The 18,469-nt window shown below is 37.0% G+C and overlaps 1 protein-coding gene across 3 annotated transcripts in view; it reads right to left on the bottom strand.

Annotated features, from left to right (window-relative positions):
• mylk3 (myosin light chain kinase 3) overlaps positions 1-18,469 on the bottom strand; it is a 96,000-nt gene that overhangs the window by 54,400 nt on the left and 23,131 nt on the right. For all 3 annotated transcript variants that reach the window (XM_049471294.1, XM_049471293.1, XM_049471292.1), the window contains exons 2-3: positions 12,083-12,176; positions 6,210-6,462 (exon numbers count right to left, since the gene is read on the bottom strand). In XM_049471294.1, the coding sequence (XP_049327251.1) occupies positions 6,210-6,462; positions 12,083-12,176 (347 nt within the window). The remainder of the gene's footprint in view (positions 1-6,209; positions 6,463-12,082; positions 12,177-18,469) is intronic.

The following is an 18,469-nucleotide window of genomic DNA, read 5'->3' as shown; positions in this document are numbered from 1 at the left end:
ATAACTTAAATAAGTTCTGGATTAAAAACGTATGATTCTTGGTAGGTTTGACACTTAGGGTGTTTTCACACCTGTAGTTGGTTTCTATGATTCTGATCAGTTGATGAGTTTGTTTATTTGGAGGGTTTTTCTTCTTCGATTTGGTTTGTTTTCACACAGGCATAAATCTAAACCCACCAAAATACCAAATTTTTGTTTAGATTCCTCCCCTGTCTCTCTGTCGTGCTCGGCGTGACTTTAGTTTCTGCTGGTTTTCGTTTTTCTGCCTGTTCTTGGGCTCCCTATCTCCTTATAAGGGCGTTTTTCCCTGACTGTGTCCCGATTCACTAGCTGGGGCAGTGATAGTGTATTGGACCGTAACCCTGACGACACAGGTTCGATCCTGCATGAGGAGCGATGTGTTTATTTACTTATTTTTCCTTTCTTCTTGGGTTTACCTGCTTTGAGATCAACTGTTCTGCAATTGGGTTCAACAACCCTCTGGGCTGGAGAGCTACTAGTCTGTAGCACTCAATCCCATTACACACTTAATTTTTCCAAAACACATGATTATACTGTGATCAATCACACCTGCACATGTCATGCCCCCCCCCCCCCCTACACACACACAAACACTCCAGCAGGAACATAGCAGACGTATGTAGCCTAGAATGTAGATTATCTGTGCAGAGACTCAAGAGAACGGCAGACAAACTCCAGCTAACTCCAACTAAACTATTTTTTTAATTAAAATATATTTATATTGTAGTAAAATACACTCCTTTTCAATGAGCTGAAACACTAGGGAACAGCCTAGTCCATCCCAAATTATATTATCAACATTAACATTTTAATAATAGAACGTTATAGTCATTATGGCTTTTAGAAAAAAATATTTTGGGAAGGAAGGTAGCGCACAAAACAGGTAAGAGGTGCAGATCAGTGGATATGCTTCTGGAAGTCTGTGAATAATTTAAAGGAAGTGGATAATTTAAGGGCTTTCCAGGATTCAGGGATCTCTTGTTCTCAGAATGAACAGTTCTCTGAAGGGGGCGCTAAACAAATCTCTTTTAATCTCTAAAGGTCATGATTCAGGACGTACACTGGAGTAGAGAGGAGTCTCCAGTAAACGTGACCTCGCTCTGCGTTGTGCAGAACGGGCGACTCAGCCCTCCGTCTGGATCTCTTTTGTTGTGGAACATCATCCACTAGCTTCAGTAATAGATCAAATGAACACTGGGCTCCTGCGATTATGCAGAGAGCGCCGCACCTCTTCAAAGCCTTTCATTCCACACAGAAAAAGATCAAGCTTTATGATTTAGTCTAAAGGACACGTTCACATTATCACATGGAGTGCTTTTCACATAATGCGCCTCATGTTCCATACGCTGGGCCCTGTTTGTTTGTGTGTGTGTGTGTGTTGGGGGGGGGGGGGGGTAGTCGCTGTATTATTACTCCTGTATTTCCTATTCTATAAAGGATTAAGGGGGTTAGGGAAGGTTGAGCATGTGTCCTCATTTTCCCAGACATGTCCTTATATTTCAGATGAGAAAAAAGTCTGAACGTTCAAATCACTAAATGTACAGTATTTCTTACAGTTTTACGTACATCTATATGAGCCTATTTAACCTTTAAAGAGTGAAATACACACATATTAATTTGTTGTCTCGACGGACAGTTCTGGTGAAAACAGAAGAGTTGAGGAGCACAATGAATTCTGCCGTGTTTTGATCAGCCGTGGTTTTATGTTTTATTTGGATAAAATCCGGGTTAGCACCCAAAAACATCCCTTTCAGACAGCTTCCTCTTACAGCGTCCACAGTTAATCCTGTTGGATGTGGTTGGTCCTTCTTGGTGGTATGCTGACATTACCCTGGATACCGTGGCTCTCAATCCATCACAAAGACTTGCTGTCTTGGTCACAGATGCTACAGCAAGACGTGCACCAACAATTTGTCCTCTTTTGAACTCTGGTATGTCACCCATAATGTTGTGTGCATTGCAATATTTTGAGCGTAACTGTGCTCTTACCCTGCTAACTGAACCTTCACGCTCTGCTCTTACTGGTGCAATGTGCAGTTAATGAAGAGATTGGCCAACAGGCTGCTCCATTTAAGCCATGAAACCTCCCACACTAAAATGACGTTGGTGTTTCAGTTTTATTGTCCAACCCCTGTATGTGTAACAGAGCCTTTAAAAGCTATAATTACTTGCAGCCCTCTGTCATTCACTTTAATTAATAAAATAAATGACATACAGTGAGGAAAATAGGTATTTGATACACTGCTGATTTTGCATGTGTTCCCTCCTACAAACAATGGAGAGATCTGTAATTTCTAATGTAGATTCACTTCAATTTGCATTTTACTAGCAGTAATCAGGCCTGGTTGTGGTTAGTACTGAAACTGAACTTAGCTTTCCAAAAGTGTGATTTAAACACAGTTCTTTTATGGTGGGCAAACACTTTTTCACAAAAGGCTATTCATTTAAGTAATTAAATAACATTATGATTACTATGATCAGGAGATCGCTGGTTCAAATCCTGGTCATGCAGCTTGCCATCGGCTACCGGAGCCCTGAGAGAGAGTACAATTGTAGAGCCTTGTTCTCTCTGGTTGGGTACAGTAGATGGCGCTCTTTCCCCTCATCACTCCTCGGGTGATGTCGATCAGCACAAGGTTGCATCTGTGAGCTGGTGTATTCGAACCAAGTGTGATGCTACTCAACAATGCTGCATCAGCAGCACCAGTTCAAAAAGAGGTGGTTGCTGACTTCACATGTGTGGGAGGAGGCATGTACTAGTCTTCACCCTCCTGATGTTGGGGCATCACTAGTGATAGTTGGGTTGGGTGTTGGGTTTGGAAGTAAATTTGGCATGTAAATTTGGAAGAAAACGGGAAAACAATAGAAATAAAATGATAAAATAAATGAAATCATCATTTAAAAAGTGCTTTTTTATATTTATTCAGGTTATATTTTTTCTGATATGAAGTTTGTTTGATAGTCAAAAAAACTTAAGTACGTAAGTAACAAAAGAAAGGGGGGAAACCTTTTTCACACCACTGTATCTGCAAAAACATGCTGTGTTTTCTTAAAAAAAAAACTATTACTTAGTGTTACTTTTTTTTCTTTCAATTGTACTCATATTTTCGCTGCATAACTCACAGCAACCACTTCACAAACGTATAATTTACATTTTCTAAATTCCAAATTATAGTCAGCCTCATTTAACAGTCGGTGAAAGTAAGTGAGCACAGTCAACAAACCCCAAAGAGACACCGATCATGCTTTTAACGTCGCTCACGTCCCTACAAACTGCTGCGCTTTCATCCTGCAATCAGCACACGCTCTAAACTTCATCTGCTGAGCGCTACGGAGCGACGACGCAGCGACTTCAAAGAGAAACAGACGTCCTCTCCAAACCATCAGAGCAGCAGATGGAGAGAAGTGACAAATTCATTTCAGTGAGTTTCTGAAAGCTGTGAAACACAAAGGCGTGTTCTGAGAGCGACGGCGGTGAAGGAGAGGATCTGTGCAGGTTATTCTCTCAGCACTCTGTGGAGAGTACGCCGGAGAGACTGGCATTATGGGAAACTGCAGCACCAATCATAGCTTTGCTTTGTCTGAAACGGAGGACGACAGGTTCCCTCTGTTGTCCTGCTTTTACTTATAGCTTTGTGTAGCATTTAGCTCTGCATAGAACTACAATTTTACCAAAGAGAAATACTACTGCAATCACCATACAACTCTATAGCACCTGTCCAGCAGTGACTTAGCGACCAGCTACCTAGCAACCACTTAGCAACACTATAGTAATCAACTGGAATACCACAGCAACCAGGTAGCAACCTGTAGTAACCCCTATAGCACCCACTTAGCAACACTCCAGCAGTTAACTTGAATGCAATAGTAGCCATCCAGCAACACCATAACAACCATTAGCAACCACTTGTGTATATCGTAATAATCCACTGGGATAACCATAGCAACTACTTAGGGATGCAATAGCAGCCATCTAATAACATCATAGAAACCGGTAGAAGTCACTAAGCAATATTACAGTGTTCCACAGCAAACAGCTAGCAACATCATAGCAACCAATTCCATACCATAGCAACTAGGTAGCAACACTGTAGTAACCCCTAGTACCCACTTAGCAACACCCCAGCAGTTAACTTGAATGCAATAGTAGCCATCCAGTAACACCATAGCAACCACTTAACAACACAGCAGTAAACCTGAATGCAATAGCAGCCATCTAGCAACACCATGCCAACCACTTAACAATACCACAGCAGTAAACTTGGATGCAATAGTAGTCACTTAGCAACACCATAACAACCATTAGCAACCACTTATGAATATCTTAATAATCCACTGGGATAACCATAGCAACTACTTATCAATACTGCATCAATTAACTGGGATGCAATTGCAGCCATCTATTAACACCATATAAACTGGTAGAAGTCACTTAGCAATATTACAGTGTTCCACAGCAAACAGCTAGCAACATCATAGCAACTACTTCCGTATCATATCAACTAGGTAGCAACACTGTAGTAACCCCTATAGCACCCACTTAGCAACACTACAGTTAACTTGAATGCAATAGTAGCCATCCAGCAACACCACAGCAACCACTTAACAACATAGCAGCAAACTTGGAGGCAATAGCAGCCACTTAGCAACACCATAAAAACTGGTAGAAGTCACTTAGCAATATTCCACAGCAAACAGCTAGCAACATCATAGCAACCAGTGCTGTTAGCCAATCAGAGGTGACATATTTGCATGTACACTCTAAAAAGTGATTCTGTGTTTTAGTCAGTGGAAACTAATATTATTAAGTGGAGTGAACTTATCGGCCAGTATAACTCAATAAAATGAGTTCAGAGAACTTCAACCTGAAAACTTAAAAATGTTGGTTGAACCAATGTAAAAATGTGATTTGAACCAACTTTTAGTCACTACCTGTGTCAATGCTCTTTCTAGAGTGTTGGTTCATGCAGCTTTCCTATAGGCTCCTGGCACCATATATCTGCATATTGGGTGTGGCCTCTTCCTTACTTACCATCTTTGTGTTGTCTGTTGCCCAAAGCTACCTTATCCTAGGCGTGCAATATTATAATATAATTTGATTGCCAGGCCTCAGTGTTTGTGGGCTGTAAGAACACATTAACTTTATTCTGTGTTTCTAGTGATCACAGTATGCTGGCTTTGAGCTGCAGAGTTCACTCTTTGCTGAGTTTACTCCAGTATTATACTGTCAGTATTTGCAGTTAAATAATAATATACCAAATATGTTGAGAATACCACATTGAGTTAACTCAGCCTTTTAAGGCAGCAGGAGAACTTATATTGCTGAGTTTAAACAACTTGAAATGTTTTACATTGTACTTTAAAATTATGAAGCACATAATTAAGTTGGATAAACTGGATAATTTAAGTTGATTTGCCTTAAATTTAAGTTGAGATAATGAAAACTGTCAACTTGAAAGTAATCAAATAATTACGTTGAGCTAACTTAAAGGAATTGTGTTGATCTAACTTGTTTACTTAATTTGTAAAAACTTAATTTATTTATGTGTTACCAATTGAAGTAATTTTTTTAAGTTGGTCCAACAATTCTCTTTTTTCAGTGTATAAATATTCATGAGCAAGAGCTAAAACCATACAATTTACCAGATCAATTTAGAGTATTCAATTTACCAAAACAATTTAGAGTATCCAATTTCCAATTTAGTATTCAATAGACTGTGGGAGGAAACCGGTGTCCCCGGAGGGGACAGAAACACAAATGAGGAAGTGGGCGCAAATGAGGAAGTGGGCGTGGCAAAATAAGGTGGATATAGTAGAAGTACTGTAGCATAATACACTGCTTTTCTACTGTTTGTCTATTTTAAGTTGATGCTTATGTAATATAATCCTGTCTGCTAATTCTATGAAAAATATTGTCCTCTTTAATTACAGAATTATGCAACAGACGTCCTTATGAAGCTGTGTGAAGGAGTTGTCGTGTTTTAGGTTTTCTAATCCTCTCCAGGAGAGATTTCTCCCCTCCTAACCCCCCCGGCAGTGGACGTGACGGGGCCGATCGGTGTCTGATGAGTGTTTGAGTTGGAGAGTAAAGTAAAGCTGCTCTGAGCTGAAGTTCTGCAGCTCAGGGATTTGGAACAGCACTTCCACGCGACTGCTTTCATCCCCACAATTTAGATTCAGCTCCTCACCTCAGTGCCGGCACGGTCCGGGTCTCTGAAGGCTCGGCTTCAGGAGCTTGCTGGGGCCGGTTCTGGCCCTGAGGAGCAAAGGCCTGCACTCTGCTGGGCTCTCGGCTCTGCAGCGTCACCTCCTTTACCCTGCGCTGGGCTTTACCCCCACACACCTCACCTCCACCGGGAACGGACCGGGCCTCCGCGGGCTCAGCCCAGGGTTCTGCCGGGCCTGGAGCCGTCACCTCCTGCCCCGCATGATCAGACAGCACTACAGGGGGGAGAGAGGAGACCGGACTGAGGGTCAGAACTTTAAACTCTACTTTACACTCTGTTAAAACCTCATACTTTTATTTAACATACTTTCACTATTCTAAAGTTTACATACAGATACATGTAGATAGAATAGAGCTTTATTAATCACAGACATGAAGTTAGTTAAGTGTTCCAGCAGCTTACATACAGATACACACAAGTACAAAAAAAATTAAAATAGTATAGAGATAAAATGGAATAAAATAAAATAGAATGTGATAACAGGAATGTAATACATGCTATATAAGGAGAAAACGAAATGATAATGACATTAGATACTGAATAATTCATAAGTGTTACTGATTAATGCACAATTTTTACTAAATACTGAATATTTACCAGTAAATACTGAATAATACACAGGAGGTACTAAATAATTCATAGAGAAGACTGAATAATTACCAGTAAATAAAGTATAATACATAGTAGTTACGGAATAATTACCAGTAGATACTGAATAATTACCAATACATAAAGTATTTTACATATTAGGTACTAAATAATTCAATGTAGATACTGAATAATACATAGTAGTTACTGAATAATTAATTGTAGACACTGAATAATTACCAGTAAATACCGAATAATACATAGTAATTACTGAATAATTTATAGTAGATAGTGAATAATTACCAGTAGTTACTGAATAATTCACAGTGGACAGTGAATAATTACCAGTAGATACTGAATAATACACAGTAATTAGTGAGTAATTCATAGTGGAGAGTGAATAATTACCAGTAGATACAGAATAGTACATAGTAGTTACTGAATAATTACCAATAAATAAAGTATGATACATAATAGGTACTAAATAATTACCAGTAGATACAGAATAGTACATAGTAGTTACTGAATAATTAATTGTAGATACTGAATAATTACCAGTAATTACTAAATAGTTCATAGTGGACAGTGAATAATTACCAGTAGATTCTGAATAATACATAGTAGTTACTGAATAATTACCAATACATAAAGTATGATACATAATAGGTACTAAATAATTAAATGTAGATACCAAATAGTACATAGTAGTTACTGAGTAATTAATTGTAGACACTGAATAATTACCAGTATATACTGAATAATACAAAGTAATTACTGAATAATTCATAGTGAACAGTGAATAATTACCAGTAGATTCTAAATAATACATAGTAATTACTGAATAATTTATAGTGAATACTGAATAATAAGAGGTGAGTATTATGAGTAGTAAGGAATGAGTAATACATAGTTACTGGATACTTTCCATCAGGTACTGAACGAAAATCGTCCTAGTATATAACATCTAATTCCCAGTGGGTTCTAAATAATATTAATGGTAAATCCTGAATAATTTATAGTAGATACTAAATATTTTTTAGATTTTTTTTATTTATATTTGATTGTAGATACTAAAAAAATGGTGGCAGTTACTGAATAATGTATTGTAGATAATGAATAATTCATGGTGGGTACTATCAAGTTGGAATAAAGTAGTTATGCTTTGTTATAGTTTGTCTTTTATTAAATCATACTATATAAGCACGATGAGTGAGAGGGTGGTGAAATTTGGCACAATATAACTCTTATTTTTCATATTTTATATATTTTTGATGTTTTTTTAAAGGCTAAAGGCTAAAGGCTAACACACGCCTGCATCTAAAGATCTCCACCACATCTCTCCTGATCCTCCTCCTACACAGGAGCACAGCGCGGTTCAGAAGCATATAGGAGGCCGGAGCTGCTCATTTTTTTTAGCTTGACCCTGCAGTAGGTGGCGTTCTGCTGTGTTCTGATAGAGAACAGGAACTCTGTAACCTTCGTCCCATCATAAAAACACACAGAGTACCACAGGTTCAGCAGGGTGAACACCAACGACATCCCAGACGAACATAATAACTGTACCGTCCAATCTACTGAAGAGCTCTCCGTCCTTCTCACTCTGACACAACCCTCAAGAGAACCTCTTCTCCACTGCGTATAGATACCAAATAATAAATAAAAGAAATATATATTGACACATTTCTTTACAATTAATTAGCTTTAAATCATTTAGACTAGATTTAGATCATTTAGGACATTCATTTAGACTAATTAACCTTTTCAGATCCAACATATATTATAATAAACATCATTTATTTTATTTTATATTCATTTATATATATATATATATATATATATATATATATATATTTTAAGAACGTTTTCAACCATGAATTGTTTACCAGCCAATAAAACAACAGCTTAGCTCCGCCTACTGCACTGGAGGGAAATAGTAACTCAGTCATTAGGGCTCGTTTTAAACCCATTTTATTAGTAAGTGGAGCATTAAAACTAAGCTTTTTAAAATAATTTGGGCTGTTTATATGAGCAAAATCTGTTCAGAATGATGTTAATCAACATTGCAACACTGAAGAAGCATAGACCTAATATTTAAGATTATTTAAGATTTTTTTTGAAGACAGCTACACACAGCGCTTCAACTGAAATAGAGTGATTATAACCTGATTATAACCTTAACTTTTTTTCTTAAAACACATTTTTTATATTGTGATTATCACTTAATAGCTTTGTATAAAATAAATATAGCATTAAAAACCAGACGCCTATGTCACACACTATTTTCGAGTTCAAGTCGGGTTCGGGCAAAGAATCTAAGCCCTACATGACAGCAAAGTAATGTTTTATCTTTTTATCATGATTTTTTTTTTTTACTGTTTAGGGATGGTATGTAAAATAAAAATGTCAAATATACATTGGCTCGCAAAGTTATTCATACCCTTTGAACTTTTACTTTTTTTTTTTTTTATAATTACTAGTAGATAAAGAGGGCGGCACGGTGGCGCAGTGGGTAGCACTTCCGCCTCACAGCAAGACGGCCTGGGTTCGATTCCCAGCTGGGGCGACCCGGGTCTTTCTGTGTGGAGTTTGCACGTTCTCCCCGTGTCTGCGTGGGTTTCCTCCGGGTTCCTCCGGTTTCCTCCCACAGTCCAAAGACGGCACGTTCAGGCTAATTGGATGTCGGATACAAAATTGCCCCCTAGGTGTGAGTGTGTGAGTGAATGTGTCTGTGTGTCTGTCTGTGTCTGTCTGCCCTGCGATGGATTGGCGGCCTGTCCAGGGTGTATCCTGCCTTCTGCCCGATGCTGGCTGGGATAGGCTCCAGCACCCCCCCCCGCGACCCTTAATGGATGAAGCCGTTGATAATGAGTTGACTTGACTAGTAGATAAAGAATAATACATAGTAGCTACTGAATATATATCATAGTGGACACTGAATAATTACCAATACATACCAAACAAGTACCAATAAATAAAGTATTCCTGATTAATTACCAAAAGATACTGAATAATGCATTGTAGTTCCTGAATAATTAGCTAAATATACCAAACAAGTACCAATAAATAAAGTATTCCTGATTAATTACCAAAAGATACTGAATAATGCATTGTAGTTCCTGAATAATTAGCTAAATATACTGAATAATACGAGGTATTATGAGTGATAAGTAATGAGTAATACATAGTTACTGGATACTTTCCAGCAGGTACTGAATAAAAATGTCCTATATAATCGTCCGCGTATAACGGCTAATTCCCAGTGGGTACTAAATAATTCATGGTAAATCCTGAATAATTTATAGTAGGTACTAAGTAATTCATATTCAATTTTGAATATTTCTTTTTAGATACTAAATAATTGGTGGCAGTTTATTAAACAATTTATTGTAGATAATGAATAATTCATATTGGGTATAGTATGGAGTTAGAAGAAAGTAGTTATACTTTGTTATAGTTTGTCTTTTATTAAATCATACTATAGAAGCACAATGAGTGAGAGGGTGGTAAAATTTGGCACAATATAACTCATATTTTTCATATTTTATATATTTTAAACCAAATTTTTATCTCACAAACACAAACTTAATTTTTTTTTTTTTTTGTGTAGCAATAATTGTGAAGCAGAACGAAAAATGGTACAGTTTTTTTTTTTTAATTATTAATATCTCTCTGTTTGGTTTGGTTTCACACAGGCATAAACCTAAACACACCAATACACCACAGTAGCACATCATCTTCTCTGATTGGTCAGAGCTGTCAGGTGCGGGAGCAAGCATGTATATCTGTGTAGTGTGAAGCTGCTTAAACACTTAAAATTTGCAGGTGTGCTTTTAAACACAGGGTTTTTAATGGGATGTGCAGCACAGGTGTGAGCAGTGAACGCTGCACATACCTCACTCTTAGTGTGTAAACAGCGTGGAGCATTTATTCTTAACAGAATCATTATCTGGCTAATATATCAGATTAAATTGTGCCTTATCAGCAGTTAAGGTCAATTAAAAAGAAGTAGATTTGATAGCTGAATTGGACCAAACCAGACCACGTTCTCACCATAAGTGAACTGCCCCAGAAAACAAATCCATTGTTTGGGCTGGGCGGATTGGGGTCCAAATTGGTGGCGTAATTAATGAATTAATTAATTCATTTATTAATTATTTTAACAAAATAATGAATAGCACGTTTCTTATTCCAAATTAATCACATGCATTAACACTTTAACATTGACAGCTCTAATATAAGCATGCACATTACTGGTGTTCTGGTTTTGTTTTGTAATATATCCTTTAATATACTTAAAATAAATTATAATACATAGTAATACATAGTCCAAAATAATTACCAGAAGATACTTAATAATACATACGTACTGGATACTTTTTTAGCAGGTACTGAATGAAAAACATCCTGGTATATGACGTCTAATTTACAGTGGGTACTAAATAATTCATGGTAAATCCTGAATAATTTATAGTAGGTACTAAATAATTCATATTAACTTTTTTATATTTTATTGTAGATACTGAATAATTGCTTACGGTGTAAGTTGTGGTCAAATTTGGTGGCGTAATTAATGAATTATTTTAACAAAAAAATTGATGCAATAATAAATCACGTTACTGATTCCAAATGAATCACGTGCATTAACACTTTAATATTGATAGCCCTAATAAAAACATGCTGATTAATACATAGTTGTTACTAAATAATTCATAGTGGACACTAAATAATTACAAGTAGATACTAACTAATTACCATTAGATACTAAATAATGCATAGTAGTTACTGAATAATTCATAGTGGACACTAAATAAGTACCAGTAGATTCTTAATAATTAACAGTAGATACTGAACAATTACCATTATATAAAGTATGGTACATAGTAATTACTAAATAGTTACTGGTAGATACAGAATAATTACCAGTAGATACTAAATAATACATAGTAGTTACTGAATAATACAAATAATTAATAACACTTTATCCTTCCAAATTAATCATGTGCATTAACACTTTAATATTGACAGCCCTAATATAAGCATGCACATTATTGGTCTTCTGGTATTGTTTTTTAATATATTCTTTTATGTAATAAAGTTTGACACCCCTGATCTAAACGGCTAATTTTGACCAATAATTCTGTGACTAATTACTGTGTGTGTATTGGCTATGTGATATATTGAGATGATGCTTGACTGATGCTCGCTCTCTGAATGCAGTAGATTAGGGAGGGATGCTGGAACTCTACCTGCAGCTTCTTCATTAATCTCCTCTGGAGCCTGAGTCCCCTGATGGCACAGGGCGGGTCTGGCTTTAGCCGAGCGCTCGTCTGATATGTTTTTCTGGGAAAATAAATAAATACATGTCATCATTCATTTCTGCAGGAATGCACAGCTTCTGTTTACATTTCTCAACGTCAGTGACCTTCAGAATCACCTCTCTTTCTCTCAGAATAAACGCTCTATTCTTCATCTCCCACTTCGGGAGTTGGGTAGAAACTTGTGCATTAAAAATATGTGAGGACTCATCCTCTCCAATTCTGCAGTGCCCGGGCTGAGCGGAATAAAAATGAGCCTGAATGTAGAGGTCACCCCAACTACTCAGCTCCTGCTGATGCAGGATCCCAGCTCAAATTGTGCAATTTATTCATTTATTACAGCTCAGGTCCCGTCCACACGAATCGGGATATTTTTAAAAACTGAGGTTTTTGTCTGTTTTTAAAAATATCTCCCGTCCAAATACTATACCACTCACAAACGCTGTAATGAACAGGAATTCTCTAGACATTCGTACGTTTTCTAGTCACTCCTCAGCAGCAATTGCTTCATTTTCAAAATTGTTCCACCTGGTGCTTGTTGGTCCAGGCCTGGTTCAGAATCTCCGTTTGTGGTAAGGTTCATAGGTTACCTCCAGACAGGAGGACTGGGAAAAACTGCACGCAGCACATTTTGGTGCCTCTGCTCTGTTAGGTAATGGGAGAGTAACATTAAATTAGGCTGTAAACATGTTATTAATCTGAATTAACCAAATTGCTTCATTTTCCTCGTTCACATGGCTTGGAAGGCGTTTTTTAAAAAAAAAAAGCTCCATGTTCAGTGACCGAAAACCTTGTTTTTAAAAAATATCTGGATTCGTGTGGACGAAGCCTCCGTGACAGCACAGCTAAATGTCTTTTTTAATAGAAAAAAAAACAAATCATTTTTCACCCTGTTACATACACAATTGGTATTAGTAATGTAAGTGCTGTTTCCCTATTTTTTGGGAGAAATAGAGTAATAACTGTGTAATAACTGTGTAATAACTGTGTTGTAAATGTGTAATAAATGTGTGATAGATTCTTTATTATCCTATTTACCTCATTATATGACTCAAAATGAATGATGGGTCTTTGACATGATGGGTGTGTCCTAAGGGGTTTCCTGAGTGTCAGTTAGAGACAGAGCACATTTTGGCCACACCCACGTCATCAGGAAAAACAATGCCCTCTGTTTGAATAAAAGTGAATGGGAAATTGCGGCTTACCTTGTCTTTAAACAGCTTTAACATAAAATCTCAACACCAGCTACTCTTAATACCCTTCCATCTAAAAAAAGATATATACTAAAACTAGATATGACTAGACTCCCTCTGTGTTTATTATACCTCTGTGTTTATATGGATGATCATAAGCCATCAAACCAAGCTTAACTGCTTAAATTTTTGCACCAGGAGTAAAGGCATAAAGTTATCCAAAAAAAGCAGTGTGTAGGACTGGTGGAGGAGAACATGATACCAAGGTCTGAGAGCTCTGCATCTTTTTTGTTATTTTAGCCATTTCTCATTTCCTGCAAATAAATTCTCTAAATGACAAAAAAAAAAATCGGGAATTTGGGAGAAATGTTGTCTGTAGTTTATAGAATAAAACAACAATGTTCATTTTACTCAAACATATACCTATAAATAGCAAAATCAGAGAAACTGATTGAGAAACTGAAGTGCTCTCTTTATTTCTTCCAGGGCTGTACATACATATAGTTTGCAGTGTAGGTGTAACCTTAATCCCACATGGGTCACCTCTAGGCCCCATGTAGAGTGTTCTCTCGCCCGGCCTGCAGATTCACTACAGTATTTATATCAAGATTGGTCGTTCACTCTGTTCTGGCGATAAAGTGCTGCCTAAATTCAAAAATGTCAAACATAACGTCAAATCTGAAGAAACGTTTGGAGTCAAAACTTATCTGGAAACTTATTGAACAAGTCCCAAAGGTGGAGCAAAGCTTCCAATAAAGTGATTTTTGGCAACTTGTTGTCAGCTGCTAAATGTGACTAATAAAGTACCTTGTAATCTAAACTAGTTCATTTTAAAATCAAGTAATCCATAAAGTAACTAAGTTACTTTTTAATGGAGTAATCAGTAATCTATCTAAAATCTAAAAGTATGCTATCTCCATTAACTTAATTCTGTTAATTAAATCCTCTATGTGTTCCTGTTTATTTTATTTTTTTAAATATTACGCCCACATAGTAGCTCATATACTGAATGTGCACCGTCTGGGAATTTCTAAACAGTTTCTATACAGATCTAAAGAAATAAAATACAGTATGTTTACTAGGGTTAAACATTACTGTAGGCCTGTTAGTCCCGGCCTCCACAGAGTGAAGTAAATAAAGCTAAAAGAGTCTCCAGTTTTCAGTTTTCAGTTTTTTTAGCTTGTATTTCCTCACTGATCAGTTCAAAACGCTGCACATCACTAAGCCAGCATGCCGCACTCTCTCCAAACCCCGTTATTGGTGGGCATGATGGGAAGGCTGTTAAGTGGGTGGCAGGCGGGAGGTCACATGAAGAACTGGCAATGCTTTAAATCTGGGTTAATTGGTTCCACTAAAAACGTTCAGGACGATCATTTGGCAGCGACAGAACCGCAGGTTTTGTACAACTAATGGCTGATTTTTTTGTGTGTGTGTTTTAAAAGAGTGGATCGGATTCTGTAAGAACTCACAGCTTCAGTTCATCAGAACTTCGGAAGTCGGTAGTTGTTTTTCCCGCAGTGTTTACGACACTCGAGGCCTGTCTTTCTGTGAACTTTGGTTAACAGTACAGATATGCCATGTGACAACAGATCGGCCAATTAGTGTGAAGCCTGGCCTCCCCTTCAGCCGCCTGGAGACGAGAGTAACTGGTAGATGGATGCAGAGGGTGTTTATACTTTTTTTACATCATACTGGAATTTCACTGATTTTCTAAAGCTCTGCATGATCCGAAAAGACTGAAATGTCAAAAGAAACAGCGGTATTTAAAACAAACAAAATTGAAACAAAAGCTTAAAATCTACACATTGTTCCCTCTACAGCCCATAACACCGTTAAACTACTCAAAAATACTAAAAAAACTCAAGAATTTTGGTGTATAAAGGGTTTTGAACAAGAGATTATACTGTACTCTACACCTTTATCACCAACAATCTCTACAATACAGAGTTACTATATTCACTAATACCACTTACAACTTTACTACTGTACACAACACAAGCCTTATGTTCACCATGTCCAGAAGCTCCGCCCACTTCTCTACTACAATACAGAGTTACTATATTCATTAATACCACTTACAACTTTACTACTGTACACAACACAAGCCTTATATTCACCATGTCCAGAAGAAGCTCCGCCCACTTCTCTACTACAATACAGAGTTACTATATTCATTAATACCACTTACAACTTTACTGTACACAACACAAACCTCAGTCAGTGGAAATACAGTGTTTTGTGGTCAGAAAAATTAAGTGTTCCAAATCTAAGTAAAGAGAATTGGTGAAATTAGTGAGCTTTAAAAAGCTGGGGTGTGTCATGGTATGGGGATGCAGCCTTCAAAACTTTTTTAGGGACGTCCATGCAATCTTCAAAACAGTGCAAAACCACATGCTGCACACCAGTCCTGCCCTTTCCCTATACAGAACAATAGTGTATATTAGTCAAAAATGTATGACTCTGTACTGTTATGTTACAGGTCAAATTGACTCGTTTTTCATTTTGAAGTATTTTTTCAGTATTTTATTGCTTTAATTAGTTGAATCAACATATAATATAAAAATTGTTCATCTCACATGTTTGCAACCACTCCCTGTTAAAACTAAAACAAAATTGCAATGTTATGTTTTAATGCTATGCCAGACTATTGTGCTTTATATTATATTATATGTTTGAACATTTATTTTTTTTATTTTATAAAAAGCAAGTGAATTATCCTAACTGAGCCATTATCTGTAAGAGGTGATGAACACCATTTCACTAAATATAAATATATGATAAAATAATAAGTAATGCAGGTAGCAATTAAATATTCACACTGCTTGTTAGGATTTCTTTGGATTTCAGACATCTTTTGGATAATTTATTATTTTTTTTTCTTAATTTCATTTCTGATTTTTCCCCATTTTCTCCCAATTTGGATATCCAATTGTCTCACCCCTTTGTGCGTCCCCATCACCGGTGACGCCCGTGACGCTTGAAGGATGCGGACGAGCACACGCCTCCTCCGACACGTGTGAAGTCAATCACCCCTTTTTTGATGAATCATTGCCTGAGCAGCCAGCGCGCTCGGAGGAAAGCACAGCGGCCAGGTTCCGATTCTTCCGCTCACAGACGCCTCGTGCCGCCCAGCGCCACCTTAAGTGTGATGGGGAGAGAGCGCCATCTACCCACCCCAGAGGGAGCAGAGCCAATTTTGCTCCCTCTGAGCACCGGCAGCAGGGGTTCGAACCTGCGACCTCCCGCTCATAGTGGCAGCGCATTAGAACGCTGGACCACTCAGCGCCATCTTTTGGATAATTAAAGATTACTGGGTCAAACTGACCTGGAAACACTATTGCTGTTCCTGACGAATTAACATAACAGGAGGGTTAAGACATGTTGAGACAAAAGAACACCTGAAACACTTCAGTCTTTCGTTATTCATTTTGCCAAACATCTTTTTAAATGTTGTGAAAAGAAATGGCAATGTTACAAAGCGAAAAAAAAAAACGCTTTACTGACCCAATTTTTATTATTTGCATTTTGCATACTGTCCCAATGATTCCTGATTATGGGTTGAATGTAATAAATGCATAATTTGTCACCTTTAACCATTAAAAACTCTGTAATTCTTATTCATTCTGCATCTCTGCTTCCATATTTACAATTAAACTCTCCAATTAAACAAAACATTGTGGAGAGTGTTTTATGAGCTCAATAACACTGCACACTAAATATGTCTGGAGTCTAAGAGCACTTCAGCATCTTCAGCATCTTCTGCATGCGCAGAGTTCATATATCGTACAAAACAAAGCAGCTGATTTAATATGATTCTGTTCTCAGAACAGCTGGACCAGCTCGGCTACAGCTGGACTCTCAGCCATTCGGGTCAAGTGCCTCTGAGCGGCACATCCAGCACAATGGCATATCAGCAGACGAGGAATTCCAAACCCGAAGCCCACCCAGACTCTCTGCAGATAAAATAACAACCTGGGAATCATGTTCCGCTCACCGGTCGATTTGATTTGCTGCACCTCAGGAGGGGAGGCTGAATCATAAATCACAAATAATAAATATAACAGGGTTCAGATCGAACAAACAGGGGGAAAAAATAAAGTTTTTCTCTGCATCAGTCAGTCAGTCAGTAAGATCAAAAACACACTGTTTACTCTCTGATCTTTTATACAGACCTGTCATTTACATTTATGCTTTATAAAAGACAATGACAACAGCTTAACCTTTTGAACCTTAGATTTATTATTCTGTCTGGTCAGAGAGAGTGTCTACCTGTAATTAACTCTATATAAAATTAGAATAAATGAACCCAAATATACATTAATAAAGTCAGTGATCAGAGAGAGTGTCTACCTGTAATGAACTCTATATAACATTATAATTAATACACTCTAATAAACATAAAGTCAGTGGTCAGTGAGAGTGTCTACCTGTAATTAACTCTATATAACATTAGAATAAATGAACCCAAATAAACATTAATAAAGTCAGTGATCAGTGAGAGTGTCTACCTGTAATTAACTCTATATAATATTAGAATACTAAACCTTAATAAATTTAAAGTCAGTGATCAGAGAGAGTGTCTACCTGTAATTACCTCTAAATAACATTAGAATAAATACAACCAAATAAACATAAAATTAGTGGTCAGAGAGTGTGTCTACCTTTAATTAACAGGTAGTAATATAACATTAGAATACTAAACCTAAAAAAAACATTAAGTTAGTGATCAGGAAGAGTGTCTACCTGTAATTAACTCTAAATAACATTAGAATTAATACACCCTAATTAACATGAAGTCAGTGGTCAGTGAGAGTGTCTACTTGTAATTAACTCTAAATAACATTAGAATTAATACACCCTAATTAACATGAAGTCAGTGGTCAGTGAGAGTGTCTATCTGTAATTAACTCTATATAACATTAGAATTAATACACTCTATTAAACATAAAGTCAGTGATCAGTGAGAGTATCTACCTGTAATTAACTCTATATAACATTAGAATAGGTAAACCCAAAAAAACATAAATAAAGTCAGTGATCAGTGAGAGTGTCTACCTGTAATTAACTCTATATAACATCAGAAATAATACACCCTAATAAACATTAATATAGTCAGTGATCAGAG

This window comes from Astyanax mexicanus, chromosome 23 (assembly GCF_023375975.1).
Source record: "Astyanax mexicanus isolate ESR-SI-001 chromosome 23, AstMex3_surface, whole genome shotgun sequence".
Taxonomy (NCBI): domain Eukaryota; kingdom Metazoa; phylum Chordata; class Actinopteri; order Characiformes; family Acestrorhamphidae; genus Astyanax; species Astyanax mexicanus.
Note: the sequence above shows the minus strand (reverse complement) of the source record. Positions and strands in the feature narration are given on the sequence as shown.